Raw genomic sequence first — 26,082 nt, 5'->3', positions numbered from 1 at the left:
TGGAGAGGACAAATATCAAATGTAGGATATCAAAGAATGCTCCTGAAAGCCAACCATGTGGAAATGGAAAAAAGTGAAAAATATCAGAAATGGGGAACCATTAAATCCACTCTGACAATACAAGGAAGGCAGCTCTTTCTTTGGCAGCCCTTTCAGTAGTTCCAGGAATAGTCTCTAACCTGGACTCTGAGTTCTTAGAGAGGTCTCAGATTTTTTGGAAAACATGAATCTATCTTGAAGGAAAAAGTAGAGCACACCGTAGCTTAGGTAAGGCTCCTCAGAACGGCCAGGAAAAAGCACAAGAGGGAAGGTGACATTTACACTAAGCTGCCTGCTGAAGGAGGCAATGAGGCAACATTCTGGGCTGCAGCCGCCACTTGCCATAGATCTAACTTAGAACTTACCACAGGGCTCTAGGTGACATGCTGAAGGCTGGAAAGGGACCAGGTGAATGAGAAGAAGGAAATCAAAAGAAAGGGTGCTAAGAAGGATTTTCTCAAGTAAGTAAAATTTGGGGAGGAGAGGTTACAGGAAGGAGAGGAATTAAGAGCCATGCTTTAGGGGTGTAGTATGGTCTCTGGGTTGTGGTGTTGCTGGAGATGGCAAAGACCCTGCTGGGTATGCACATGGGGAGCTTAGCAGGGCAGACTGGGGTGCTGATTTGTAAGTCATTAATGGAATGACAGTATTTAAGCCCTTGGAAACTGAAGAGATCACCTAAGGAGTTAATGGGAGAAAGGAAAAGAAGGGCTCAGGATTAGTCTGATAACACTTAGCAATACTAAGAGACTGAATCAAAGAGGAGGAGGAAGTAAAGGATCCTAAGGATGCAAGAGGAGCCAGTGAGGACATGCCAGTATGGTCACCTGGGTTGCACCATAATGCAGGAACCAAACCTTGGACCAGCGACAAGACAAGGACACAGTGTCAGGGGACACTGAGTTATCAAACAACACATGCTTATCAAATGAAGAGATGAGTAACAGACTGGACTTGCATGGCATTCCCAGAATTTAGACTATCTAGGCAAGAAGAGAAATAAATATACAGCAGAGATACGATGAACCTAAAAGAGACAGGGCTGAACAAGGTGACACTTATAAACTTATATTGGTTTTACTTTAATATGCTCCCCCAAATCCCCAGAGTTTTGTCATATTTTCTACTCATTAATAAAATACCATTCCAAGTTAATAATGAAGCAGGTTAATGTGAAATAATCAATAAAACCTTCACAGATTAGAGTCCATTAACTTCAACTGTTTAGACAAGAGAACAATGTATTCAACCCTTAAAAGACCAGGAAAAAAAAAAAAGGAAGAAATATTGCAACGGTATATAGAAATACAATAATGACCCAAAATATTTTCACTGAAATACAACAGAAAAGCTGTAAGCCATTATCTCTTAGAAAAGAAACAGCCTTAATGAAGTAGATTTTTGAAAATTGTCATACGGGTAAGCTCATTAGTTGCATTGAAAGATCCCCCTGCTGATCCACGAGGACTTAATGGCCAGGATTTTGTTATGTCTCAAAAACAAAGGTACTTTTTAATTCATGTGATAGCTCACTGAGGAGACTTCAAATATGGAAACTTTTAAATGATGATATATAATATAAAGCCACTGAAATTTTCCAAAGCAAACTCAGACTTATTTCATACAAAACTATTATACTCATTCCTCTAAAATCTCACTCATTAATAGGATAATATAATCACATGAAGAAATTATACTCAATAACCACTTACACTATATAAAAAAATCTATATCCATCTATATCTGCATACATCTCAGTGATGGCTTTTCTCTTTCAAATATCTAGTTGACTGCTGCCGGTGAAACACGTTCATGTTATCTGCTGACCTATACACATATGCATGCCTCCGCTATAACAGATGGAAATGAAAAACCTCCAAGGCCCTAGATGCTCCCGATAGAAACATTAAAAAAGAAAACAAACAGAAGTACCTAATTACCAAGTTACAACTCTACAAGCCCTTATTAAAGTTTGTTTTCAAAGGCAAAATAATGAAATACTTATACAGAATTTTAGTACAATCAAGTGAGTCAAAATAGATCAATGATATTCTAAAAACTTAATTTAGAGCAAAACTGCTAGAAAATAAATTCTATACTAAAACATACATCTGAAAAGAAGTATGTTCCAGCTTACTGCTCAGTTTTAGAACCAGGAGGAAACAATGGTGAAGTGGTCAAGGAATGCAAAGTGTCATGATCATAAAATGCTCGCATAGATTTAATTCTTCCCAAAGACCTAATGTTGATATAAGCTATCACTCTACTCTGCTATCTTTTCTCCAGAAAAAGAGCTTTCTCTATATTTCAAGGTATTAAGTGTAACTTTTTCATCTACTATTCTTTTACTTATCATGCTTACCATTCATCACTTTCAATTCTCTTTTGGCCTGTTTACTTAAATTTTATTCCAAAATTTCCGAAATCTCATTTTAGAGAAGTTACCTTCCCTGAATTAATGAATCAATCACTTAGAAGCTATTTTGAGTATCACTGAGTTATTTTTAATGCTGCCCCCCTCATGTACTTTTGCCCTACCTCATTGTTTAAGAAAATAATTACTTTCCCTTTTTAAATTCCATTAAAACACTCACACCCATATATATGGTCACTATATTCTTATTCCGAGGACATTCTAAGGTAGGTAGCACAAGGGCAAAGTAAGTAATTCCAACATCATTACAACATTAAGCATGCAGAAGCATAGAGTATAAAGCTTATTTTTGAACTTAAACATTCAGACTAAGTATTTCTAACTACCCACCACCCCCACCTCAACTGGCTGTATGAGATACATACTTCGAAGAAACATACATCTCAGGAAAAAGTGTCAAAGACCATCTCATCCAACCACAATGCCACTCTGCAGATAGAGTGCTGCAATCCCTGTCTTACAGAAGAAACAACTTAAAGGGAGTAGAAAATGACAAAGGTGACTTTTTTAAAGAATGAATATTCACTAAAATATGGGGGTGAGGGGAAGTGCTCTTAAGTTGACAAACTCCAATTTTAAGACAATAAACATTACAAAAATAGCCTGACATTTCTAATGACCAGTTTTCAACACGATGACAATACAGATAGCTCACCATTTCAAATGAGTTGTCTTCCAAGATGCATGCATGTATGTATGCATGCATATATTCATGTATTCATAAATTGGTTGTTGGAACAAATAAAATTTTTTCCATTGAATCAATATATAAAAATTGGATTCTTCAAGTGGTCAAAAATTGCATTTAAATTATATTCATAACGAGCTATTAATAACAGGTCCTATCCTATCATGACCCTTTGCAACCTGATCTAAATCCAGTAGGAACCAGAAGATTAGATATCTGGGCATTATAAAGGGCTGAATGGAATTTCTGGCAGTTTAGGCTCTACTAGGACAAAGGATGCAGTCTCTACCTTTGGTGTGGGTGGAGATAGATTTAGAACTCAGGCTAAGTGGGGACATTGATTACCGGGGCATGGCCCAGGCACAAAGATAGCCCCCAAGTGAAGGATACTGAATCAAGAACGTAAAGACTGCTAACTCTGGGAAACGAACTAGGGGTGGTGGAAGGGGAGGAGGGCGGGGGGTGGGAGTGAATGGGTGACGGGCACTGGGGGTTATTCTGTATGTTAGTAAATTGAACACCAATAAAAAATAAATTAAAAAAAAAAAAAAAAAAAACAAGAGAGCAACACCATGGCTACGGTGGAAGCAGCTGAGCAGCAGGGGGTGGGGCTGGTAGGTGTTGATAAGGTTTAAACTAAACAACAGCATATTTTTATATTTTAAATTCAGGGCCTTGTTATGTAATAAAACAAATTAAATTCAGAGTTCCAATAATGACAACTCATAAAATAAATGTCCTACAACATTCTGCTTTTAGAATGACAGATTCAGTATGAAAACACTGTGGCAAAGTATCAAGTATGTTCAAATAAAAGACATTATTTTCTGTCTTTATGTACTAACTGAAGACCCAGCACAATAAAATGTTTTCTATAAAAGCACAAACCTTTACTAGCTTTGTCTAAATGTTCCAAATCATCCACAAAATTCAGGATATCAGGATACTTTTCTTCACATACTTCCACCAGAAAATGAAGTAGTGTTGTTTTCTGATCTGCTGATTTCGTGTCCTTTAGCTAGACAAGATGAGAGGGAGAAAAAAACAGTTAAAAATATTTTGATAATATGTCTACTTACATAATGTTAATGTTGTATTTTGTAGGTAAGAAGTAAATGAATTGTAAAATTAGTTAATTCTATTTTTGAATTGCAAATGCTTAAATACTTGAAAAGCTACTCTCTAAGTATTGTTGTTTCAAGTTATTAGCATTTGTTGAAAAGAAAGTATAAACTTAATCCAATCTATTATGCAACATTCTATGGGGGAAAATACATGACAAACACTTAAGAAAACAGAAGAACCCGAAAGTCTATATAGTAGTACTTAACCCCAGGCGTTTGTTCCTTTTTTTTCGTTTTTTTAAATTTGGCACATATTTATGGAATGCCTAGTAGATGCTGGAGTTGGAGATACAACAACAAAATAAGACACAGGTTTGATTCCTCAAGAAGGTGCTTAGTGGGGGGAAAAATACACATGCACAATACAACACACACACACACAGGGACATTTACCCAGGTGTGACCGACAGTATACCAAAACATAATCACAAAGCATGCCTCAGAGGACTAGACACCTGGACTGAACACTGGTAGACAGGAAGTTGTATGGGACAGAGAGGAAGGGAAGAAGAAACTTTAGAAGTGCTATACCACAAGCAGATGGAGCAGTATTTGAAAAAGGCCACAGATGAAGAGAAAACGACACATTTGAGGAGGCTAAGTGACTCTGAAAAAGAAGTGTGTGTTGAGGAAGACAATAGAGAGTAGAAAGATAAGTCTGGGAAGACAGGAAAAGACCAGACAACAGGAGGAAAGGTATGCCATGCAGTAGTAGAAAGATTTTGATCCCTAAGAACTGAGGAGTTTTTAATTGGATGATGAGACCCACAGTTTAGAAGGCTCCCTCTAGCACAGTGTGTATAAAAGACCAAAAAAAAAAAAAAAAAAAAAAAAAAAGCAAGGCAAAGAACAGAAGAAGGTAGAGTAACTCACAAACCCTTAACAACAGTCCAGGCAGGGAGAGACAACAGCCTGACCCAGGGCAGAGCCTCGGGGATGGCAACAATGGGACAGAGGGGGCACAGAGACCCAGGTGATGCAATGGATTGAAGTTAACGGAAAGATAGAGAAACAGAGGCGGGTGCAGTGCGGTATGCAAAGAGCCTGGTTTTAGTTTTGCACAAGTTGAGGTTGAAGCTTTTAAGGAGCATCCAAGTAAAAATGCCCACAAAGGATGTAGATGGATAGAGGTGTACAGAAGTATTTCTCAATCTTTTTCTTTCATCATTGCTGGCTAAAGAGCATTTTTAGGTATTTTTTTTCCCTAAGCATATGCATCTATGAAATTTTAAAATCATAAGTATACTGTATATCTGTTCACATACTGTATATCTATGCTTTACACATAAAAACAGCCAGATACTTTTGCTTCCCAAGAACGAATTTCCTATCCCCTGGTGGTGGATAAACCATTGAGCAGCTCTGGCTAGAACTCAGAGGAGTATAATGGTCTAGGCTTGCCATTTTGTGAGCCCTTAAGTGCCCAAAGCTCAACAGTTGATCAAATGAACCCAAACAGGAGCACAGAATGAAAACATATATATATATATATATATACATGCATGTGTGTGTGTGTGTATGTATATATATATATATTTTTTATATGTAAAAGCATACACATGCATGTGTGTTTTTACATATAAATAAATGTCCCTGTGTGTATATATATTTATATAAATATATATATTTACATGCAAATATATAACCTAGTGATAATCCCAGTTCACAGTTATTTTTTACATGCTAATAAGGACATTTAGAATCTTTCAGTCTGTATTCACATATATTGAGAATGTTAATCTGATTTATTAAAAGCTACCTTTGGTCCATAATTTCCTTCATACTATCATCTTGAGTGGATAAGGCCAGAGTAAAAGTAGCAAACTTTCATAAATTTAATAATTTTCTCTTGTACGACCAAGACAACATAAAAGCTGTCTTTGGCTTTGTTTTTATTTATTTTTTCAAGTACCCTAGTAGTGAACTCTTCTATCCCTCCATCCCCGTGACAGCAATGACCATGTGGGGAATAGCATCGTTTCTATGGACTCTCAGCTCCCGACCGCCACTGGTTACATCCCCTCTTCACAATGCTCCTTTCTTGTGAAACTAGACATGCAGCCCATATGGAATGTTGATCAGCACAAGCATCATCTACTTCTATAATTTGTAAAGACTGCAAAGAGCTTTCCAGTGCTAGATACGACATATCTAAATAGCCAGCAACTGCTAGGATTAATATATCAAGAAAACTCTTTGATCTAACAACAACCAGCTGGATCAATCTTGATCTTTATTCATGAGCAATAAAAATTCAGATTTAGAATTCTGGAGTTTAAGATAGTTTATAGCATCCACCAGTTTAGTAAATGTTAAGTATACAAGTCAAACAAAGATTCAAGTTATTCAAAGACCGTCACAAAGCTAGGCGGCAATTCACAGAGGAGGGTTCTCTGCTGGCTGTATTACTGAAAACATCAACTGGTTAGCAAGGAGAGAATCGGCAACAGCCTAATATTAAAAAGAATATCTACTGAATAGTAAATGGAAGCAACATTCTCCCATCCTTTCAGAATCTGTATTTAACAACTGTAAGACAAAAGAAAAATCAAATTTCCAAATAAATTTGAAAGTAGACCTAATAAATGAGAAGGAGTTTAGATAAAAAAAAACAAAGATGGCAACCAACTGTCGATAACATCTGGTGTCTCATGTATAAATTGCTCTGCTGCTTTAAATTCCAGGGTGGAGAATCTTCATTCAGGTCCTAACATTTTCAGGACAAAGTACACAAAGGTATTCTTCTTCCCCCAGTGATTCTATTCCTTCTCTCCTTTCCCCAAAATGCTTTACAAAAAAGAATGAAGACCGTCTTCTAAAAGCATGAATGCACAAGAAGATATTTATCAACATCTTTATCTATTTGCTCAATTTTTTTTGACTTTTTAAATTTTTATTTATTTATGATAGTCACACAGAGAGAGAGAGAGAGAGAGAGGGGGGGGGGCAGAGACACAGGCAGAGGGAGAAGCAGGCTCCATGCACCGGGAGCCCGACGTGGGATTCGATCCCGGGTCTTCAGGATCGCGCCCTGGGCCAAAGGCAGGCGCCAAACTGCTGCGCCACCCAGGGATCCCTTTTTTTGACTTTTGATAAACATGAACAAAAAGGTGCATTCTATTTCCACTAATTACTCGTATCCTACATAATCAGCATCTGAGCTACAGAAAAAGGAAAGCTTGGGGGATGGTGCTAATTTTGTTGAAGAGAAAGAATAGTTCACTTGAGCACACTTCATAACGCTAACTCTTGGAAAGAAAATGAAGCTAAAATATTTGCTTTAAAAATTCGGTTAGGTTTAAAAAATCTGCTTTATTTAAATTTTAAGAGACATTGCTTGACAGGCTTCCTTTTGTTTTATTGCCAAGAGATGTATCTTGCTGATGAGTAATCATGGCTGTTAAGGAGAATTTCTTATTTGTATATTGTTTCTTTAAGGTACATTTAATGCAGTATGAATGTCAAATAAACAAAAAGATGGATGGAGTTTCTTCAACTGCTCTGTTCATTCCAGACAAATAATGTTAAAAGAAGATCCTGTAATAAATCATGGCCTACTTGTCACTCTGGAGTAGAATTCCTTTGTAGCTACAATGCGATGTTTTGAAATATTTTTAAGCCATTCAGCACAAATTTGGATGACATTTGAAGAATATTCCATTGTTTTAATCACAAGGCAAATTCCTAAAATAAAAGCTGAGTATCTTTTTGGTGATCCTCAGAATCCAAAGGCCCCTTACTCTTTGACTAATGACACTTAAGCCATAAGAGTACTGCCAAATTATTAACTTTGATCCCATTACCGTGTTTCTATTATCTAAGTATGTATCAAAACAGCACAGATTCTCTAGCTGTTGACATTGTTGAACATCATAAAATGACAAAATTATGAGAATCTAGAAGACTCATTAATATTGGTAATGATCAATGTTAATTGATTTTTAATCATAAATATCAATAATCAATGTTAATATTAATGCCATTAACACTAATATCACTGGTACTATTATAGCCGCAACTCTTTTTTTTTTTTTTTTTTTAAAGATTGTATTTATTTATTCATGAGAAACACAGAGAGAAGCAGAGACACAGGCAGAGGGAGAAGCAGGCTCCATGTAGGGACCCTGATGTGGGACTTGATCCCGGGTCTCCTGGATCACGCCCTCGGCTGAAGGCGGCGCTAAACCTCAGGGCCACCGGGGCTGCCCAATAGCCACAACTCTTATATGGCACTTATCCTGACACCGGGACTAGCCAAAGAAATATTTAGTGCTTAAAACACATAATATCTTTATGAAGAACTAGTATTATACCTATAACTAAGGAGGAGAAAAAAGTTTGGAGAGAGATCATGTAACATACCCCAGATAACATAGCTTCTATCTGGTAAAACCAAGGTTTGAATCCATGTCTGTGTGAATCCAAAGTTGATAACCACTACAAAACAGTCCCTCTACAAACATCTTGAGATTATCATGTGTCAAATAAACAAATTTCTCAAAGCCACAGTGGACAAAAATAATAGCAACAAAAGAACAACAATGACATTTAAAATACTGAAGTCCTGTAACCTGTTAATTCTAGCCTGGAAAGCCTCTAAAAACAGACACCTGAGTCATTCTCTAGTTCTGAGAGCATGACATTCTTTCTAGTGTTATATCTATAAATTTAATAAAATGCCACCTGAATCTTATCACTCAAACAAGTCTTTCAACATTGCTGATAGATTAGTGCTGACAAAACATTATAGGAATATGGTTAGATGAAAAGATGGCTGTAAAGTTTAACCTTTAACAGCCTTGAACAAGTATATCCTCTAACAAGTATATCATATTCCATTTTAAATCCTATGCAGAATAAAGTGATTTGCGTACTTATGAAATAGTATCTCTAAATTTAGGTTAAAGGTATTCACACAAAAATAGATGCGTTAACACATACTGTCATAGAATATAACACATTTTCTCGGACAGGAAGCTCAATGCACCAGTAAAAACCCACTAGTGTAAATCACAACTATACAATGAATAATGTTTCTTCATATGTGTAACCACATTAACAAAATAACCAGCATGTTGGTTAAACTTTTGAAGGAGATTAGTTATCTCTACAATGGAAATAAAATCTTAATTTAAATAAGATGCTTAATGTCATCTATGTCATTGCTGTAACTATTAATACCATAAACTTTCAAAATGATTTTTAATATAGGTAGAGATCAATTGATAATAGATTTAAAAAAAAGAACATTAGACAAATAATTTGTGATATTCATTAGTAAACATAATTTATATTGTGTAATTTTCATTTTAAAATGATGAGTTGAAACATTAAATAAGGAAGAAAATGCTTTATATAATGTGGATTCCTATAATTATAAGCTGAATTCTTTCATATTCCCCCTCAACTTTCCCTGAATTATGTTTTTAATTTATTTCTCTTGGATTTTGGTGCACAGAAACTGCAGTGTTGCAGCATTTCTGTGCTGTAGTAAAACTTTTAGCTTATTACATTATCTACTGTATTGTTCAATGTTCTGTTTACACAGCCTTCTCATTCCACAGGACATACAAAACAGTTCAGTGTTCTTCAGTTAATATAACTGGGTCAAATATATTAATTTTAAAGTAGATGTTTTACCTTTATTTTTTAAACACTGGATTTTATATTTTTTTAAAGCAGCTCCAGCTTTACAGAAAAAACATAAGCAGAAAATAACAGACTTCCCATATACCTTTTCCTCCAGCAAAATTCCCCTATTAGTATGTTGTGCATCCCAAATGATGTGCTGATATTGATACATCATTAACTTGAGATCCACTGTTTACATTAGGGCTCACTCTGCCTTCTACAGTTGCATATAAAGAATGCATAATATCATGTATCTACCATTACCCTGTCATGCAGAATACGTCCTCCCTCCCCCCTAAATTTCCTGCACTCAATCTATTCATCTCTTTCTTCTTGCCTTCCTAACACAGCTTACTATCTAATTTTCTCTTTTCCAAAAAGCATATATGTATGGCTTCCAGTATGCAGGCTTTTCAAGTTGACTTCTTTTACTTAATATGCATTTAAGTAATGCATATTACTTCCTTCAAGTCTTTTCTAGGCTTGGGAGATCATTTATTATTGAATAATAGTCTATTGTATGGAGGCATCACAGTTTACTCATTCACCTAACCGAAGGACATCCTGGTTGTTTCCATAGTTTGGCAATTACAAATAAAGCTGCTATAAATATTTTTGTTCAGGTTTTCTTTAGAAGATTTTACTTATCCATTCATAGAGACACAGAGAGAGAGGCAGAGACACAGGCAGAGGGAGAAGCAGGCTCCATGCAGGGAGCCCGACGTGGGACTGGATCCTGGGTCTCCAGGATCACACCCTGGGCTGCAGGCGGCGCTAAACCGCTGCACCACCAGGGCTGCCCTTTTGTGCAGGTTTTCAACTTCTTTGAGTAAGTGTAAGAGTGTGATCACTGAATCCTCTGTTAAATATATGTTTAACATGAGGCACCTGGGTAGTGAAGTCAGTTAAGTATCTGATTCTTGGTTTCAGCTCAGGTAGTGATCATAGAGTCATTAAGTCGAGCCCTGTGTCAGGGTATGGAGTCTACTTGACTCTCTCTCCCCCCCTGCGCCTCCTGCTCGTGCTCTCTAAAATAAATCTTAAAAAAACAAACAAACAAACAAACAAAAAACCTGTATCTAACTTGACAACTGCCTAACAATTTTCCAATGTAGAATGTACCATTTTGCGTTCTCTTCAGTAATTAATGACAGTTTCTATTGTACCACATCTTTGCCAGGATTTGGTCTTACCAGTGTTTCAGATTTTGGCCCTTCTCTTAGGTGTGTAGTGCTGTCACATTATTTTAGCTTGCAATTCTCTACTGACATATGATGCTGGTTATCTGTTCATATATTTACTGCCATTTGTAAATCTTCTTTGGTGATGTGTCTGGTTAAGTCTTTTGACCACTTCCTTGTTGAGTTTTAAGAATTATCTGTATATTTTGGATACAAGTCCTTTATCAGTTAGGTATTAGCAAAGATTTTCTCCGGGTCTGTGGTTTGTCTTCTATCTTAAAAGTGTTTTTTGCAGAGCAGAAATTTTTAATTTTAATGAAATCCAACCTGGCAATATTTATCTTTCAAGGTTCATGCTTTTGGTATCCTATCTAAAAAGTCACTGCCAAACCCAAAGTCACCTATATTTTCTCTTCTCTTTTAGAAGTTGTAGAGTTTTGCATTTTTACATTTAAGCCTCTATTTTGAGTGAATTCTTAAGAAAGGCATGAGGCCTATATGTACACACATTTTCTCTTGCATGTTTATGTGCAATTGTTCCAGCACCATTTCTTCAAGAGAGTATTATTCCTCCACTGAATTGCCTTTGTTTCTTTGTTAAAGATTTGACTATATGGAGCTTTTTCTGAGCACTCTATTTTGTTCCATTGATCTATGTTTTAAATCAATACAACAATGTTTTGACTACTGTAGTCTTCAAGTCCAGTAGTTTAGTCCTCCAACTCTGTTCTTCAGTGTTGGGTTGGCTATTATGGGTCTTTTACATATCCATATAACCTTTAGAATCAGCTCAACAATATTCACAAAATAATTTACTGGGATTATGATTTGGATTGCATTGAATCTACATATTAAGTTGGAAGAAGAGACATCTTAATATCGAATATTCTTTTCCCTTAACATGGATATCTATTTCCTTATTAGATCTTTATTGATTTCTTTCATCAAAGTTCTATAGTCTTTCTCATATGAATCTTGTATGTATTTTAGTGTTACTCTTTTGTGTACTAACATAAGTGATACTGTTTTTACTTTCAAGTTCCAATTGTTCAATGCTGGTATTTGAAAAGTAATTAAATTTTTTATGTCTATGGCATATCCTGAAACTTTGCTATAATCACTTATTAGTTCCAGGAAGTATTTTACTTTCTTTTTTTCTTTTTGGTCAATTTGGGGTGATTTTCTATATAGGCAATCATTTTACTTATGAACAAAGACACTTTTATTTATTCCTTCTCAATCTAAATACCTTTTGTTCAATTTTCTTGTATTACTGTATTAGCTAAGACTTCCAATACAACGTTGAATAAGAATGGTGAGCAGGGATAGCCTTTCCTTGTTCCCAAAGACGTAAACATTCAGTTTCTTACATTAGGTATAATGGGAACTGTAGTTTTTATAGCTATTCTTATAAATTTGAGGAAGTCCCCCCTATATTTCTAGTTTAAGTGTTTTACATGAATGGAAGTTGGCTTTTATCAAATGCATTTTCTACATATACTGATATGATCAAATGGTTTTTCTTCTTTAGCCTGTGGGTGTAATGAATTCTGTTAATTGATTTTCAAATGTTTAGCCTCTTGTACCTGTCCCACTTGGCTGTGGCATGTAATTTTTTTTATACATCATTAGTTTTGGCTTATAACCTTTTGCTAAGAATTTTTGCATCTATGTTTATGAGAGATATTAACCAATAATTTCCTTTCTTGTAATGTCTTTGCCTTGGGTGTGCACCCATTTTTATCATCGTACTCCCTCACATCTGCCATCTAAGAACAAATGTTCACAAATGCCACTAACTATAACTATAGATACAATAATGGTGCACGTTTTGCCTCTATACCAAAAACGTAAGTACAATGCAGATCCTTGACAAAGAAGAGGTAAACAATAAGTTCCTAGAGTATCAGGAATGGAGCATATTATTCAACTTTTGATTTTTCATTTTTAAAATGTATAAAAATAGGAGACTGAACTAAAACAGAGATGGTTGGTAAGATTCATCTTGGGTGCTACCTCTAATGGATAGTAGCTGTCTACAAGTAGAGTGTTAAGGACAATGCTGAGGCTCTGTGTTTGGGATAAAGGAATTTTGATGGATTAGCTTTGCTCTTCATGAGAATGGTGAGATGACAGCAAACAGCGTATTTGCTGTTTATGAGCAAAGCCACCCTAATCCTAGTAAAAGAATAATTCCAAGTTACAATGCTTAATAGCAACTGAAAAAAAATGTAAAATTTATCAAAAAACATTACTTAGTAAAATCAAATATTTATTGAAAAATGCTACAGATTAATTGTGTTAATGAATGAATCAAAGGGGTTAAGAATCCGAAATAGTTTCACATTACTTTGGAAGTCAATATTTCAATGACTTAATTCGCTAGATGTAAAATAAGAATGGCATTTGTTATCTGCAAGTCTTTGGCCAAAAACTGCTTTACTTTCAAAGGGTGCCAAAATTCACTGGTGTGATTTTGCCAATCTGATAAAGAATAAAAACCTCTCTAAAATCCTTCTAAAACACAATGCAGATGGAACAATGGATTTGTTTGGCAGAGGTCTTTCTTTAAAATAACTTCATAGAGCGAGGGAAAAGGTGATATATCAGAAGCAAAATTTCACAAAAGCTTCACAGTATTACCCTGTATGACTATAACAGGTGACAGGCAGAGGTATTTGTCTCCTGCTTTTTATAATGAGTGAAATTCTACCTATACAAGATAGAGCCCTGCAAAATAACTCAGGACACTGGCCATCAACTTATTTCAGTTCCGCTGGGTGCCTGAGATTCACACTCCACTCACTCCTTTTCTTCACTTTCAGAGTAGTGCTCAGCTTGACATGGAAAAAAAAAAAAAAAAGGCAGTTTTTTGAAATATTTTCACCACTCATCCTTAAGTGACGTGGAGCTGGTTCTTTTTTGTTTTTGTTCCTATGTTGGTTGGGTTTTGCTTTTGTATGTTTGCTTGTTGGCTGGTTCCACACCACCAATCAGGGATTTTCCATTCTGGGATATGAAGTAGGGCAGAAAACAGTGATTCTCAGTTCGGTTTGGGCACTAAAATTACCTCGGGGACCTTTAAAAAGCCACTAAACATCCATATCCATATATGCTGAAGTAATTGATTCAATGTGGAGCTGACACATCAGTATTTCTTAAAGGTACTGTAGAGATTGAGAATCACCGTACTACAAAGAAAAGCTTTTCATAATTTCAAGAAATCACTCACTGGAGTTGGTAGGGGCATTATACAAAAAAAGGAAATTAAACAGTTTTGCTTTGGGGAGTTTTTTCCTTAAAAAAATCTTCTCCAGGGGCACTTGGGTGGCTCAGTCAGTAAAGCAGCCAGCTCTTGATTTCGACTCAGGTCATGATCTCAGAGCTGGGACATGGGACAGAACCCCAGTTGTGCTCCATGTTCAGTGGGGAGCCTGCTTCAGGACTCTCTCTCCCTCTGCTTCTCCCCTCACTTGCTCAAGCCCCCTTTCTCTCACAAATAAATAAGTAAATCTTTAAAAAATAAAGAAAGAATAAATATAAAAATCTTCTCCATCACAGCTTTGGTCAGCTTTATTCTACTTTTGGTTAGGCTGCACTTGTAAAGAGAATCTATAGGAGATCAGATAAAAATTTCATGCACCTAAATGAACAGACAAAAAATCAAAATCAAGCAAAAACAAATCTTGCCTCCAACCGCCTACCCTTTTAATACCTAACTTCTAAGCCCTCCACACTCCCATTACTACATATCTTTGGATGACTTCATCTTTGAGAAGAACTCACTGTGTGGTCGACCACCATGGAGAACAGAAAAGTCTCCTACAAAATGATAATATTGATACACTTATAATGGAATCAATAATTACTTGTTTCTGCAATTTTCCCCCAAAACAGCATAAACACTGACAAAATTATTGCAATTCGTAAACTCTTCCAAAATCTCTATCTACTCTCCAGATATAGTTTATTTAATTACTTAGAACAAAGACTTACATTTTACAGCTACATCATCCAGTTGTATTGATCAGGATAATTTGCTATTCAAAATTACCTATCATTAGGCATTAAGAAATATTAAACACATGTTATAGCCATAGTGTAGGGATTAATAACATCTGCTTTTTAAACTCACAAGTTAAAATCCTCTCATATACTTTAATATGGTGTTAAACTTTGATGATTGGGTCAACTCACTCTTTTGCTGGACTACTGATCTACTTGAAGAAAAAAGATCTTTGCCCTACCAACAGGTTCTCTAAGAAAATTAACTTCAACGCAACCACATATGCATTTTTTCTAGGTGGGCATTTTGGTCAGGCAATCACTTACCATTTACTGCCTGAATTTCTAAGGAAATGGATTTGCATTTAATCAATAGCAGGTCCTGAAAAAAGAGAATATAATCTCCAACTGCATATTATCCAGTTATTATTTAAAGTCTAGCAATATCTTTGGAGGACTTCATGAATGATAAGAAGTCCATCCACTCTTTTATATATTCTAAGGTTTATACTTTTAAATGGTCAAGCCATAAGAAAGCAAGGTACTTACACCATTTTACTTAAACTAGGAATAGCATTATGTACCTGAAAAGTACATCTGTATCTTACCCTGAGGGTTCTCTTGGAGTGTCAGGCCCTAAGAGGCTCTGTTCATACTTGTAGGGAAAGAAAAGAGGGAGGGGCGGAGGAGATAGCTCTAAAAGAAAGATTCTAATGTAACTGCTGCTTTCATTTACTGTATTAAAGACCATAGGCTCAACATCTTATTTTTCTCTTACAACAATACATTTTCTTATAAAGTTCAGCTTTGGCTAATAAGAGAAATCTCATCTTTAGCTCATGAAAAGTTTCATTACCATGTTTGCACTTCACTAAGCCTCAAACCTAAATACCTACTTTAATTTTTAATTTTTTTATTTTTTTTTAAGATTTTATTCATCTATTCATGAGAGACACAGAGAGAGAGAGGGAGGCAGAGACACAGGCAGAGGGAGAAGGCGGCTCCATGCAGGGAGCCCGATTCTGGGTCTCAATTCTGGGTCTCCAGGATCAGGCCCTGGACTAAAGGCAGCGCAAACCGCTGAGCCACCTGGCCTGCCCCAATTTTTTATATCTTAATAGCTTCTTACTCATGTTTATCTTATGTCCCATATTTTACTTTTATATTTATCATAGACCACATCAAATCTTTAGGGAAAAAAAAGAGAGCACAAACCTTTTCCCTCTGAACTCAGTTACTGCATTTAGTTACCTCAATTATAAATGTATACAAAGATGTAGTATAGCCCCTAAAATTAATAATGTATACAGACTTCATGATTCACATAACTATTTTTAAACGATGCAAAATTAACAATGTAATACAAATTTTCATATACTTTTTGTACCAGACCTAAATTTATAAGGGGTATTTAAAAGTAAAGATTTTGAATGTAGAATATTAGATGACATATAATTACCCAGCATGTTTTACCAGATTAAAATATTACCCTGTCTTTCTACTGTCAAATAAATATGGAATTCCTTTTATGGGGGCTTATCATCAAACCAAATGCTTTATACTCAGTGTGAAAATTCAATCACAATTGTCAAAGATCAAGCTGCTACTTCAGATAACAAACATGATGAGATATCATCTTGTTCAATATATGCTTTCAACTTGACATGTAGGCTAATAAAAAATAAAAAGTTGTAGTATTTATTTTGTTTCTTGCACAACAGAAGACTTCTAATAGGGATGATCAAAATATCTGGTATCATTGCCTGAAAATACAGTCGACTCTTATCTGGAGACAGACCAAGTGGTCTACAGATTAACTAAAGTAATAGCAGCATTATTACATTTGTAACTTACTGTGCATTAGCCACCGTCCATCAGTATGAGAGGATGCCTACTTTCAACTGCATAACTAAGAGGCACAACTTTGTGTCCTTTTTGTCTGTTGCATTGCCATTCACACAACAGCGATTTACTGAGTATTTACTATGCATCCGGCACTGTATCAGGCTATTCAACCTCATGGATCAGACCTAATCTCTTGTCACAGCTCCTCTGTAAGGAAGGCATGAGGGAGGGCATATGGTCAACTCTCTGTGAGCTGACTGGAGTTCTGAGATGTAAGCTCTAAAGAGGAATAGACACTTAATACTAAGAAACAAACTCCAGTTGATTTGCAGATGTAAACTTCTCCCTGACTTCGCTCTTCATCTTGTTTTTCTTCCTTTGCTTCCCTGTTCAGGGAAAGCCTGATTCTGGCAGTTGTACTTGCCTCCTTGCCCTTCCACCTCCTTGTTCATTATCACTATATTCTGACAGTTCCCTAGATGTTCCTCAAATGTATACACCACTCCCCTTCACCCCCTCTCCCATCCTATCCCAAACCCTTTCACTGCTACCCTAATTGCATTTCCATCATCTCAAGTACATAATAGACACACACTGTTCTGTAATATTTGCTAAATAATGAAGGCAGCTTCCATCAGATTCCCTTTAAGACACTGAGGTAAACCAGGGGTAGGAAACACTAAAAACAGCATGAAATCAATCCCTTTGGAGCAACCACTTCAAACATGTCAGCAACAAGGAGTTATCTTTGATGCTTCCCTTTTTTCTCTCATTCCCCCCTCATTATTTCCCCATCTATGTTCTCAGCTTGAGTTCCTGGGTCACTCACTACACATCAGCCAGTCACCGAGTCTCTCCCAAGCATAACCTTCTCACCCAGCACTATCCAGAATATTCTACAGTTTTGGAAATGTCCTATATTTACACTGCCAACACATATGGACACTTAGTCACTTGAAATGTGGCAAGGGTGACCAAAGTATTTCCTAATTTTATTTAAATTTTAATTAATTTAAATGTAAACAGCCACACGTGGCTAATGGTAACGGTACTGGACAGTGCAGCTTACTCCTTTCCATACTGCTATTAGAATTACATTGCTATGAGACAGCTCTTGAAATAAAGGGACTAACTAAATCTTCACCATAAGGCATGCCACTGGAGATGTTTTTCAATCTAGACCAATTTACTATTTCATTTCCATTTTCTCCACTCCTCTCCCGTCTAGGCTTCTGATCATTTGGTGTACTCATGTATGCCACGATATGTTCCTTTATGCAAACTGATGGCTGTAGCCTAGAATGGCTTTGCCTCTCAGGAACATCCACTCATACTTGCAGATCCAGCTCTAAATTCCTATTCCTCTTCTCAATGCTTAACGTTCTTCCTGTAACTGAGTTAGCCTTTCTCTCTCAACTCTGTTGCCATAACTTTTTGTATATTGTACTATTAAAAATTTTAATCATAATGGTTTACAAGTGGAAAAACAGGGGTCCCTGTATGCCACATGATAATTGCATCCACTCAATGAGATGATGAGGTCAAGCATCTGGTGCAGGAATAAGTAAGCACTCTTTAAGTGTGCAAAGTCTTCAACACATGTATTAGGATTTGCATCCTCCATGCTAGGAATCTTAACTGATCTATCAGACTCAGAAAATGATAGGAAAATACAAAGATGGAGATGGAGTAGAGCAAATTCACAAGGTGTTGATACCAAGACGCAGCATAGGTCGGGAAAATTATACAAGGTAAGTCATGAAAGCACTGAGAGCAAACCTTCGGCTTAAACTGGACTTGTTTCTCACCTTCCCTATCTAACTGGCAATAGCAATCAAATTTCTCCTGCTACCCAAAGTTATAGGGTTGCCATGAAAACTTTCATAAGCCAAATGGTGTAAAGCAGAGAAGCAATCCTCTTCAGATTTCAGTTTAGAAACAGGTTCATACGAACATCGGTCTTTTGTACAAGCGAAGTGGCATGAAGTGAAATTTCTGGATAGCAGGGAAAACCAGTCATCAAACTCCTTAATCAGGTAGAATAGATGTTAGCAGGTCAAGAACAAAAGAAAGCTTTTCTTGTGATGTGTAACGGAGAAGAATTTGTTGTAAGCAGATCAATAAAGCGCTATTACCATGGCCCACTTCTGAGGAAAGAACTCTGTTACATAAAACAGTGAATATATTTGCTGTAAGGACATTTAACCTGTAGAAGAACCCAGGAGGAAAAAACCAAATCTCTAAACTTACTCAATTTTCACATCCTTTAAAATTATATTTAGATAGAAACTTTTCAAAATCATCAATGACATCTGAGGCATGTTTATTCCTAATAAAACAATTTTCCCTTTATATAAAGCAGTCTCATTCTTTTCTCCCTTTAGACAGCTTGTGGAAAAAAAAAAAGCAGCAAAGAAATATTCAAAGAGTTAAAGGTAAAAATCGTAGTGGCAATCCTAAGCAACTCTCAATACATATATACCATCATTTGCAGGGGCCTGAATTGAATTTTAGATTTAAATAATATTTTGATGTTCCATTTCATTAGTTTGGGAAAGCATAGGTTTACAACATAATTCTGTTATTAAACAAAATCCTTCAGTTGGATTTGCAGATCAGAGAAAATTAGTATTTGGATTTAGCTCAGAGGTTGAGTAAATTAGCTCAGTTCACTCTGGGTTTGGGTTCCTGGTTTAGTTCAAGTTCTTGATAATGAGCACATCAAAATAAAAATATTTAAATAATGTAATCAGGGCTGACATTTCAGAATAAGTGGTCAGGTAAATATGTGTTTTTAAAAAACAAACTCACTTTACAGAGAGAGCTAAGGTTAAATCCGAAGGTTTGAGCATTCCGGGAGCCAGCATTCATGTAGTTTCCCATTAGCAATACAAGTTCCAGCAACTTGCTGAAGCTTTTGCTCTTCTTTATCTCCTCGCAGGCAGTACTGACAGCCATGATGTCAGGTTTGATGTTGTTCACCTGCTCTTCAAACTGAAGCTTAAAGAGAATAGCACTGAGCCGTGGCCGTAGTCTCTTCACATTGCTCATCTGATTGAAAAGAAAATAGCAGATTTCCTTTAAAATGCATGGTATACTTTAGTACTGTACAACTGCAAGTAATCTGGGATGATTTATTGGTATGACAGTGCCGAGGAAGCAATATGTCCCTTCAAACTGATAGCAGGGAGAGAGAAAAGCCCTGCTTGTTTTTGTAAGCAATCAAGAGTCAGTCCTCAAAGAAAAAATTAACAATTTAGATGCCCCCATGAAAAGCAAGCTTTAATTAAAGGACAATGTTAGAGTAATAAAGTGCATATAATTTCTTAACAGAAACCACATTGTAAAAAAGTAACAGGGTACAGAGGCCACAAATCACCAAGCATTTCTATCATTAATTTTTGTTCAATATTGAAACTGTTGGGTCATGTTTAAAACATTCTGAAAGGTCTAAAGAGAGTTTGTTTTCTTCAAATAGCAACGGCTGTCCTCAGAAGCCCCACTGACTAACAGTATGTGTTAGATGGAGGGAAAGTAAATAGGTCCCAATTTGTACTAAATTGACTTTCTTGAGAAACACACGAAGTCGAATGACTCCTGACACACACTGGATTAGCAGAGTCGGTGTGAGGGGATGTGGGCATAGCCAAAGACAGAAGCCATGCAAAGCTCCAGGTCCATCCTATGCCAAATTAACCCTGTTTGGGACTCCTTGTTGGGAATGGGGCGGGGGACGGGAGTTGAAATCTTTAAAAAGAACAAAAAGGCTAGAGGGTCAGCAAGTTCTTGTCTGGAGCTTACTCCCTCCAGTTCTATCACAAGGGAAGAGAAGAGCCATTTAACTAAAGGCTGGAGACAGAGAGCATTTAAGCTATGAATTCCTTGGCCAAATACACTAAGGGATTTGAGAGGTGAAGCACCTTGATGAGGCAGTAACAGTAAAACTACTGAACTTCAACAACTATTATAAATATCAAAAGCAGTGTGAAGCAAGTTCAGGGGGGGAAAAGAAGATACTGACAGACACCATAGGGTTAAAATAGGGACTAGTTCCATCAGTCACAGAACCTAAAGGAAAAAATTAAAGAACAACAGCTTCACATGAAGCTTACAGGATTTCTGTTCAGGAGGCACAAGACTATCTGTTCATAATATAATGACTGTTATTTAAAATGAAATAGACCAAAGCCTGAATTTATTCGATTCAAAAGGACACTGCTCCATGTAATGGTACAGCCCAGCATCCCCGTCTAACCAGGACTGAGCAATAAGGGATTAGCTCTCCACAGATACCTCAGAGAACATCTTCAGATGGACCGAATCCACACAGTGACTGAAAAGTTTTTTAGTAAATCATATAAATAGCTAATTCACATTTAGTATTCTTCCCAGCTACTTGACCGATTAAATGTTTAAGTGTACATGGCCAAGATGCTAAGAGTTTGACTATTGTAATGACTTCTCTTTACAAAGACTTTTAAGTATCTTAAAAGTCCCACAGTTCGAGGAATGTCTTCCAATATGCCTGTGTAGAGGAAGCTTTTTTCTCTTCCTACAAGAAAGTAGAAAGACTGTAGGCTCGACAAAGATTTAAAAACAAAGCAAAAATAATGGCTTCATGGAATAAATACAAAATGTTAGAAAGATAAAATGAAGCCCTATTAGAATACCAATTCTTACTGGGCATGAATCCTTCTGTTTGGACCTGTTTTTCCAGGACATGAAGTAAAGTTAAGCAGTGATTATGTCTCACAAGGTTATTTCAGGTGTCTTAAATGTTCCCAATGGGCCAAATTCCCTATGTTTTTATCCTTAAATGTTGCAAATGGTATTCATATTATCCTGGGTCAATTCTGTATCATGCTCTATTACATTTACTATATCCTTTAGAATAGTAAGCCACATGAGTAATCACTTAAGTACACATGGTTATGGCCATTCAAAAGGTATATGATGCACCCATGGCATAGTTTCAATCTGTGCCCTCAATTCATGATACTTTGTTACTTTGCAGTAAACTTGGAAGCATTCCAGGAAAATATTTGTATTATGAAATATGTTAATTTTAATCTATATTAACGTACTACCTTACGCACAAAGAGAAAAAAACTTTGCTTAAATGCTATATTATACTGCCCCAAAATATGTTAAAGCCTTCCTGCTGACAAGCTAACCATATGTAGCCAGTATAAAGTAATTAATTTTCCTAGAAAAATATAACCTAGATTTATATGAGTAATGAGTGTACCTGGCACTGGGGACAGGTACCTTGAAAAGATAGAGTAAGTATATGATGTAATGCAGAACAAAATGCTCCGAGTTCATGAAAATGCCTTACAAAGCAAAGTCAGGAAAGGAATCCTAAAAAACACATCTTTGAGCAACATCTTTTAAAATTAGATGTCCTTTTCATATTGTTTTTCCTTCCAAATTTCAAACAGTATTCTGACTAACATGAAATACATTTATTTTAGTGAACAGAATCACTGAGCTGAAAAAGAACCTGAGAAATAACCTGGAGCTCATTATAGTCTCGAGTCCACCACTGAATGGCCCGACTCTGATCCTCCAGGAAATCTGTCCCTGTTATTTAAAAACAAAACAAAGCCCTGAAAGAACACTAACCTTCTAAGATCTAGATCTTGGGACCTATGATAATCACAGGGTCCTTTTTGTCATTAATCAAATCAAAGTCTCTCTTCATATAGGATCAAAGGAAAAAGGTTTATAAATTAGAAAAAAAAAATTTTTCTTTAAATTCCTGAAGGATGTTTCTTTGTCACTTCACATGATGTGTTAACACAAGATTTGCATTTTGTTTGCTTGCTAAGGAACCTCTCATTTTTCTGCCACAAGCGAGGCTGGATGCAGAAATGGAGCACTGTAGTGCTCAATACTCTCAAAGGTAACAGAAAGTCACCAAAAAGGAGGAAGAGGAGGAGAATGAGTTATAAAAGTTTAATGGTGAGAGATAATAATTAGAATTCTAGAAGAAATCAGAATTCTGCTTTCACAGAGGTAGACTTCCAATTGTTAGAGTCTTCGTAATATAAACTCACATCACCAAACTCTGACAATAAGGAGTTGTAATCTGAAGATCAATCTAAAGGCATGAAAAATACAGTGAAAATACTTGGATTACAAGTATTTCATTGTTTGAAAGCAGAGGGCAGGGTTCCTGCAATCTCCCCACCCCATGACCACAGATGTCCCATGTCACAATGAGAACACCTTTAAAAGAGTAGCTGGTGAAAATCAAACCACAAGCAATATACAGAACTCCAAGGGTAATCTTTATAGTCTTGTGTTGCTGGCAACATGAGTGTTGTCAGAAAAGAGATGAAATGAAAGACCTTTAGAGAATAATGAGCCAACAGGTACTGACTCAGTGCCCTCTCAGAGCTGTGAGTCATCTAAGTCATGACTGCCACCCTTGGATCATCTGAGTCTTTCCATCTATCTTAAAGGGTAAAAAGTAGAAAACGTCCTCAGGAAGATGTCAACTTCCATCACCTTATTACGATTATGTTTTTCACATATAGTTTTAATGTTATCCATTGACTTACTGGGGAGAAAATAGAATTAGGCATTTTTATACCAACTATGTTTAATGCCAAATCTAGTCCTCATTACTTCTTTTATAGATAAGAGATATTCAGAAACCAGCTTATTTATTTATTTTAAAAGATTTGTTTATTTATTTATGATAGACACAGAGAGAGAGAGAGAGGCAGAGACACAGGAGGAGGGGGAAGCAGGCTCCATGCCAGGAGCCCAACGCGGGACTCGATCCCAGGACTCCAGGACCGTACCCTGGGCCAAAGGCAGGCGCCAAACCGCTGAGCCACCCAGGGATCCCCGAAACCAGCTTATTTAAAACCTTTTGTGTCCTCCCCACCTTCTTGCCTGCAGACTTGCATAGGCTTACCTCAAAAGAAATTTTAGTACATGCTCTGTATCTTTGCTATCCTTCCCTAAAGTCATTTTAAAACTATTTTAACCATTTACTTAGTTAACACTACAAGTAACCAACTGATTGAAAAGCCATTCACTTCAGTCTTAACTGGCTGCTCTAAACCTTTACTTCATATACTTTGTACATGTATCAGGAATAACACAATAGGGGTGCCTGTGTGGCTCAGCAGTTGAGTGTCTGCCTTTAGCTCCGGGCATGATCCCAGAGTCCTCGGATCGAGTCCCGCATTGGGCTCCCTGCATAGAGCCTGCTTCTCCTCCCTCTTCCTGTGTCTCTGCCTTTCTCTGTGAGTCTCTCATAAATAAATAAAATCTTAGAAAAAAACAGGGGGGGGAATAACACAATAGTGTTTCACAAAGATTAAAGGACTCTTTTGAGGTCACATGCCAGTAGGACACGGCCCTCGAGCTAACTTGCTGCCAATCATGTGTGCATGCCACTCTGAGCAACAGTGTGGAAATAAATAATCACAACTTAAAAACCATCGGATCCTCAAACTACCCTTACTTTTTCCCAGGAGTAGGAATGGACTTTAATTGCACCAAAATAGTTATAAGACAAAACACTATAGAGATGACCCTGCTGTGAGCACTGCCTGCTACTACTTCAGACTCCATTCCTTTCCCAACTACCTCCTGTTGTGCTGAATTTTTAGTATTTTCCAGATTCGTGTTTGTTGTCCGCTCACACTGCACTCTCCACTCATATTTCCTCATTAGCTAATTCTTCCGTTCTCTGTGGGAGAGGTGCCATAAGCAAGCAGAATGTGAAAAAACAAAGGCATCATTGTCCAAGAGAAAATGAGGAAGGGTTGAGGGAGGAATGTGACATCTAAGAAAGCAATGCACATCTATTAGCAGAATTAAGACTCTTAGAAAAAAGTTTTTAACTAGATTTCTTAAGCTGAACTATACATAAAAATATATCCATCCTTTACTGTTAGCTGGCCACTATTTTCTTCAAGATTTCCCGAATCCTCAGGAAAAAAGGACAGTTCATTTCATTTTCAAGAGATTCATCCAAAGGGGTGCCTGGGTGGCTCAGTTGGTTGAGGATCCACTCTTGATTGCAGCTCAGGTCATGATCTCAGGGTCCTGAGATAGAGCCCCATGTAGGGCTCTGTGCTCAGTGGGGAGTCTGCTTGAGATTTTTCTCCCTCTGCCCCTCATCCCACTCACTCACTTGGTCTCTCTTTCAAAATAAATAAAATCTTAAAAAAAAAAGAGAGAGAGAAATGCATCAAAACATAGCTCTTTAAGTACCTTATGTCTGGGTAGTGCTCCGAATACAAAAAAAGAGTTTTAATAAATGTGCCCTTATGATATTAAAGCTCTGAAGCTAAAATTATTTTTTAAAAACCACATCACAGCAAAGTACATATGGTATGTTTTCTTACAGTTTTTTTTTTTTTGTAGGAGCAAAGCCAAGAATTATACAAAAAATATTAAAAGGATAAAATGTATATTCCTCTAGCTAGTCAAGAAATAGAAAATTAGTTATAGCCATCAGATATTGCTTTATCTTTGTTTACAAGTACTTATCAATTCCAGACCACTAAGGATTTCACAGGAGGTCCAAATGAGTTCTGTCAATGCTTAGGATCTGTAAGTGGGAAAGCTAGAGAGGCAAGAGACTTCTTATTTAATTTGGCAGTCTTAGCAAATACTCTTAACACAGAAGTTTCATATCTGATGAATTAAAAAGCTGGCATAAAACCCAGAACCATTCTGGTGTCTTAAATTCATTCATGTCTGCTTCCAGACAATCCCCACCCTATCATAGGAAACCAATGTTTTGATTTCTATCACAATAACTAAGTTTTGCCTGTTCTTCAAATTTATATTAATGAAACTTTCAGTAAACACTTCTTGTGTCTGACTTCTTTCACTGAACAAAAGGACTTTGAGATTCATATACATGTAGTGTGATGCAGTACTTTATTCGTTTTTATTAATGAGCAATATTTCATTGTAAAAATATACCCAAAATATACCATGTTGAGGGACTCTTGTTTTCTAGTCTGGGGCTACATAGGAGTTGGGTTAAACAGGGAACTGGATAGATGATATGTCAAGTTCTAATCCCAGGTACCTGTGAATGTGACTCTATTTGGAAATAAGATCTTTGCTGATGGAATTAGGGATCTCCACATGAGATCA

At 36.6% G+C, this 26,082-nt stretch overlaps 1 protein-coding gene across 18 annotated transcripts in view; it reads right to left on the bottom strand.

Moving 5' to 3' along the window:
- DIAPH3 (diaphanous related formin 3) overlaps positions 1 to 26,082 on the bottom strand; it is a 508,438-nt gene that overhangs the window by 205,802 nt on the left and 276,554 nt on the right. For all 18 annotated transcript variants that reach the window (XR_012010017.1, XR_012010015.1, XR_012010016.1 and 15 more), the window contains 2 exons: positions 19,759 to 19,998; positions 4,050 to 4,179 (listed from right to left, as the gene is read on the bottom strand). Coding sequence is in view for 14 of the 18 variants with exons in the window: in XM_072782860.1 (XP_072638961.1) it covers positions 4,050 to 4,179; positions 19,759 to 19,998 (370 nt within the window). In the remaining 4 variants the exon portion in view is untranslated. The remainder of the gene's footprint in view (positions 1 to 4,049; positions 4,180 to 19,758; positions 19,999 to 26,082) is intronic.

This window comes from Canis lupus, chromosome 17, assembly GCF_048164855.1.
Source record: "Canis lupus baileyi chromosome 17, mCanLup2.hap1, whole genome shotgun sequence".
NCBI classification, from domain to species: Eukaryota; Metazoa; Chordata; class Mammalia; order Carnivora; family Canidae; genus Canis; species Canis lupus.
The sequence above is the reverse complement of the archived record's forward strand: the minus strand, read 5'-3'. Positions and strand labels throughout refer to the sequence as shown.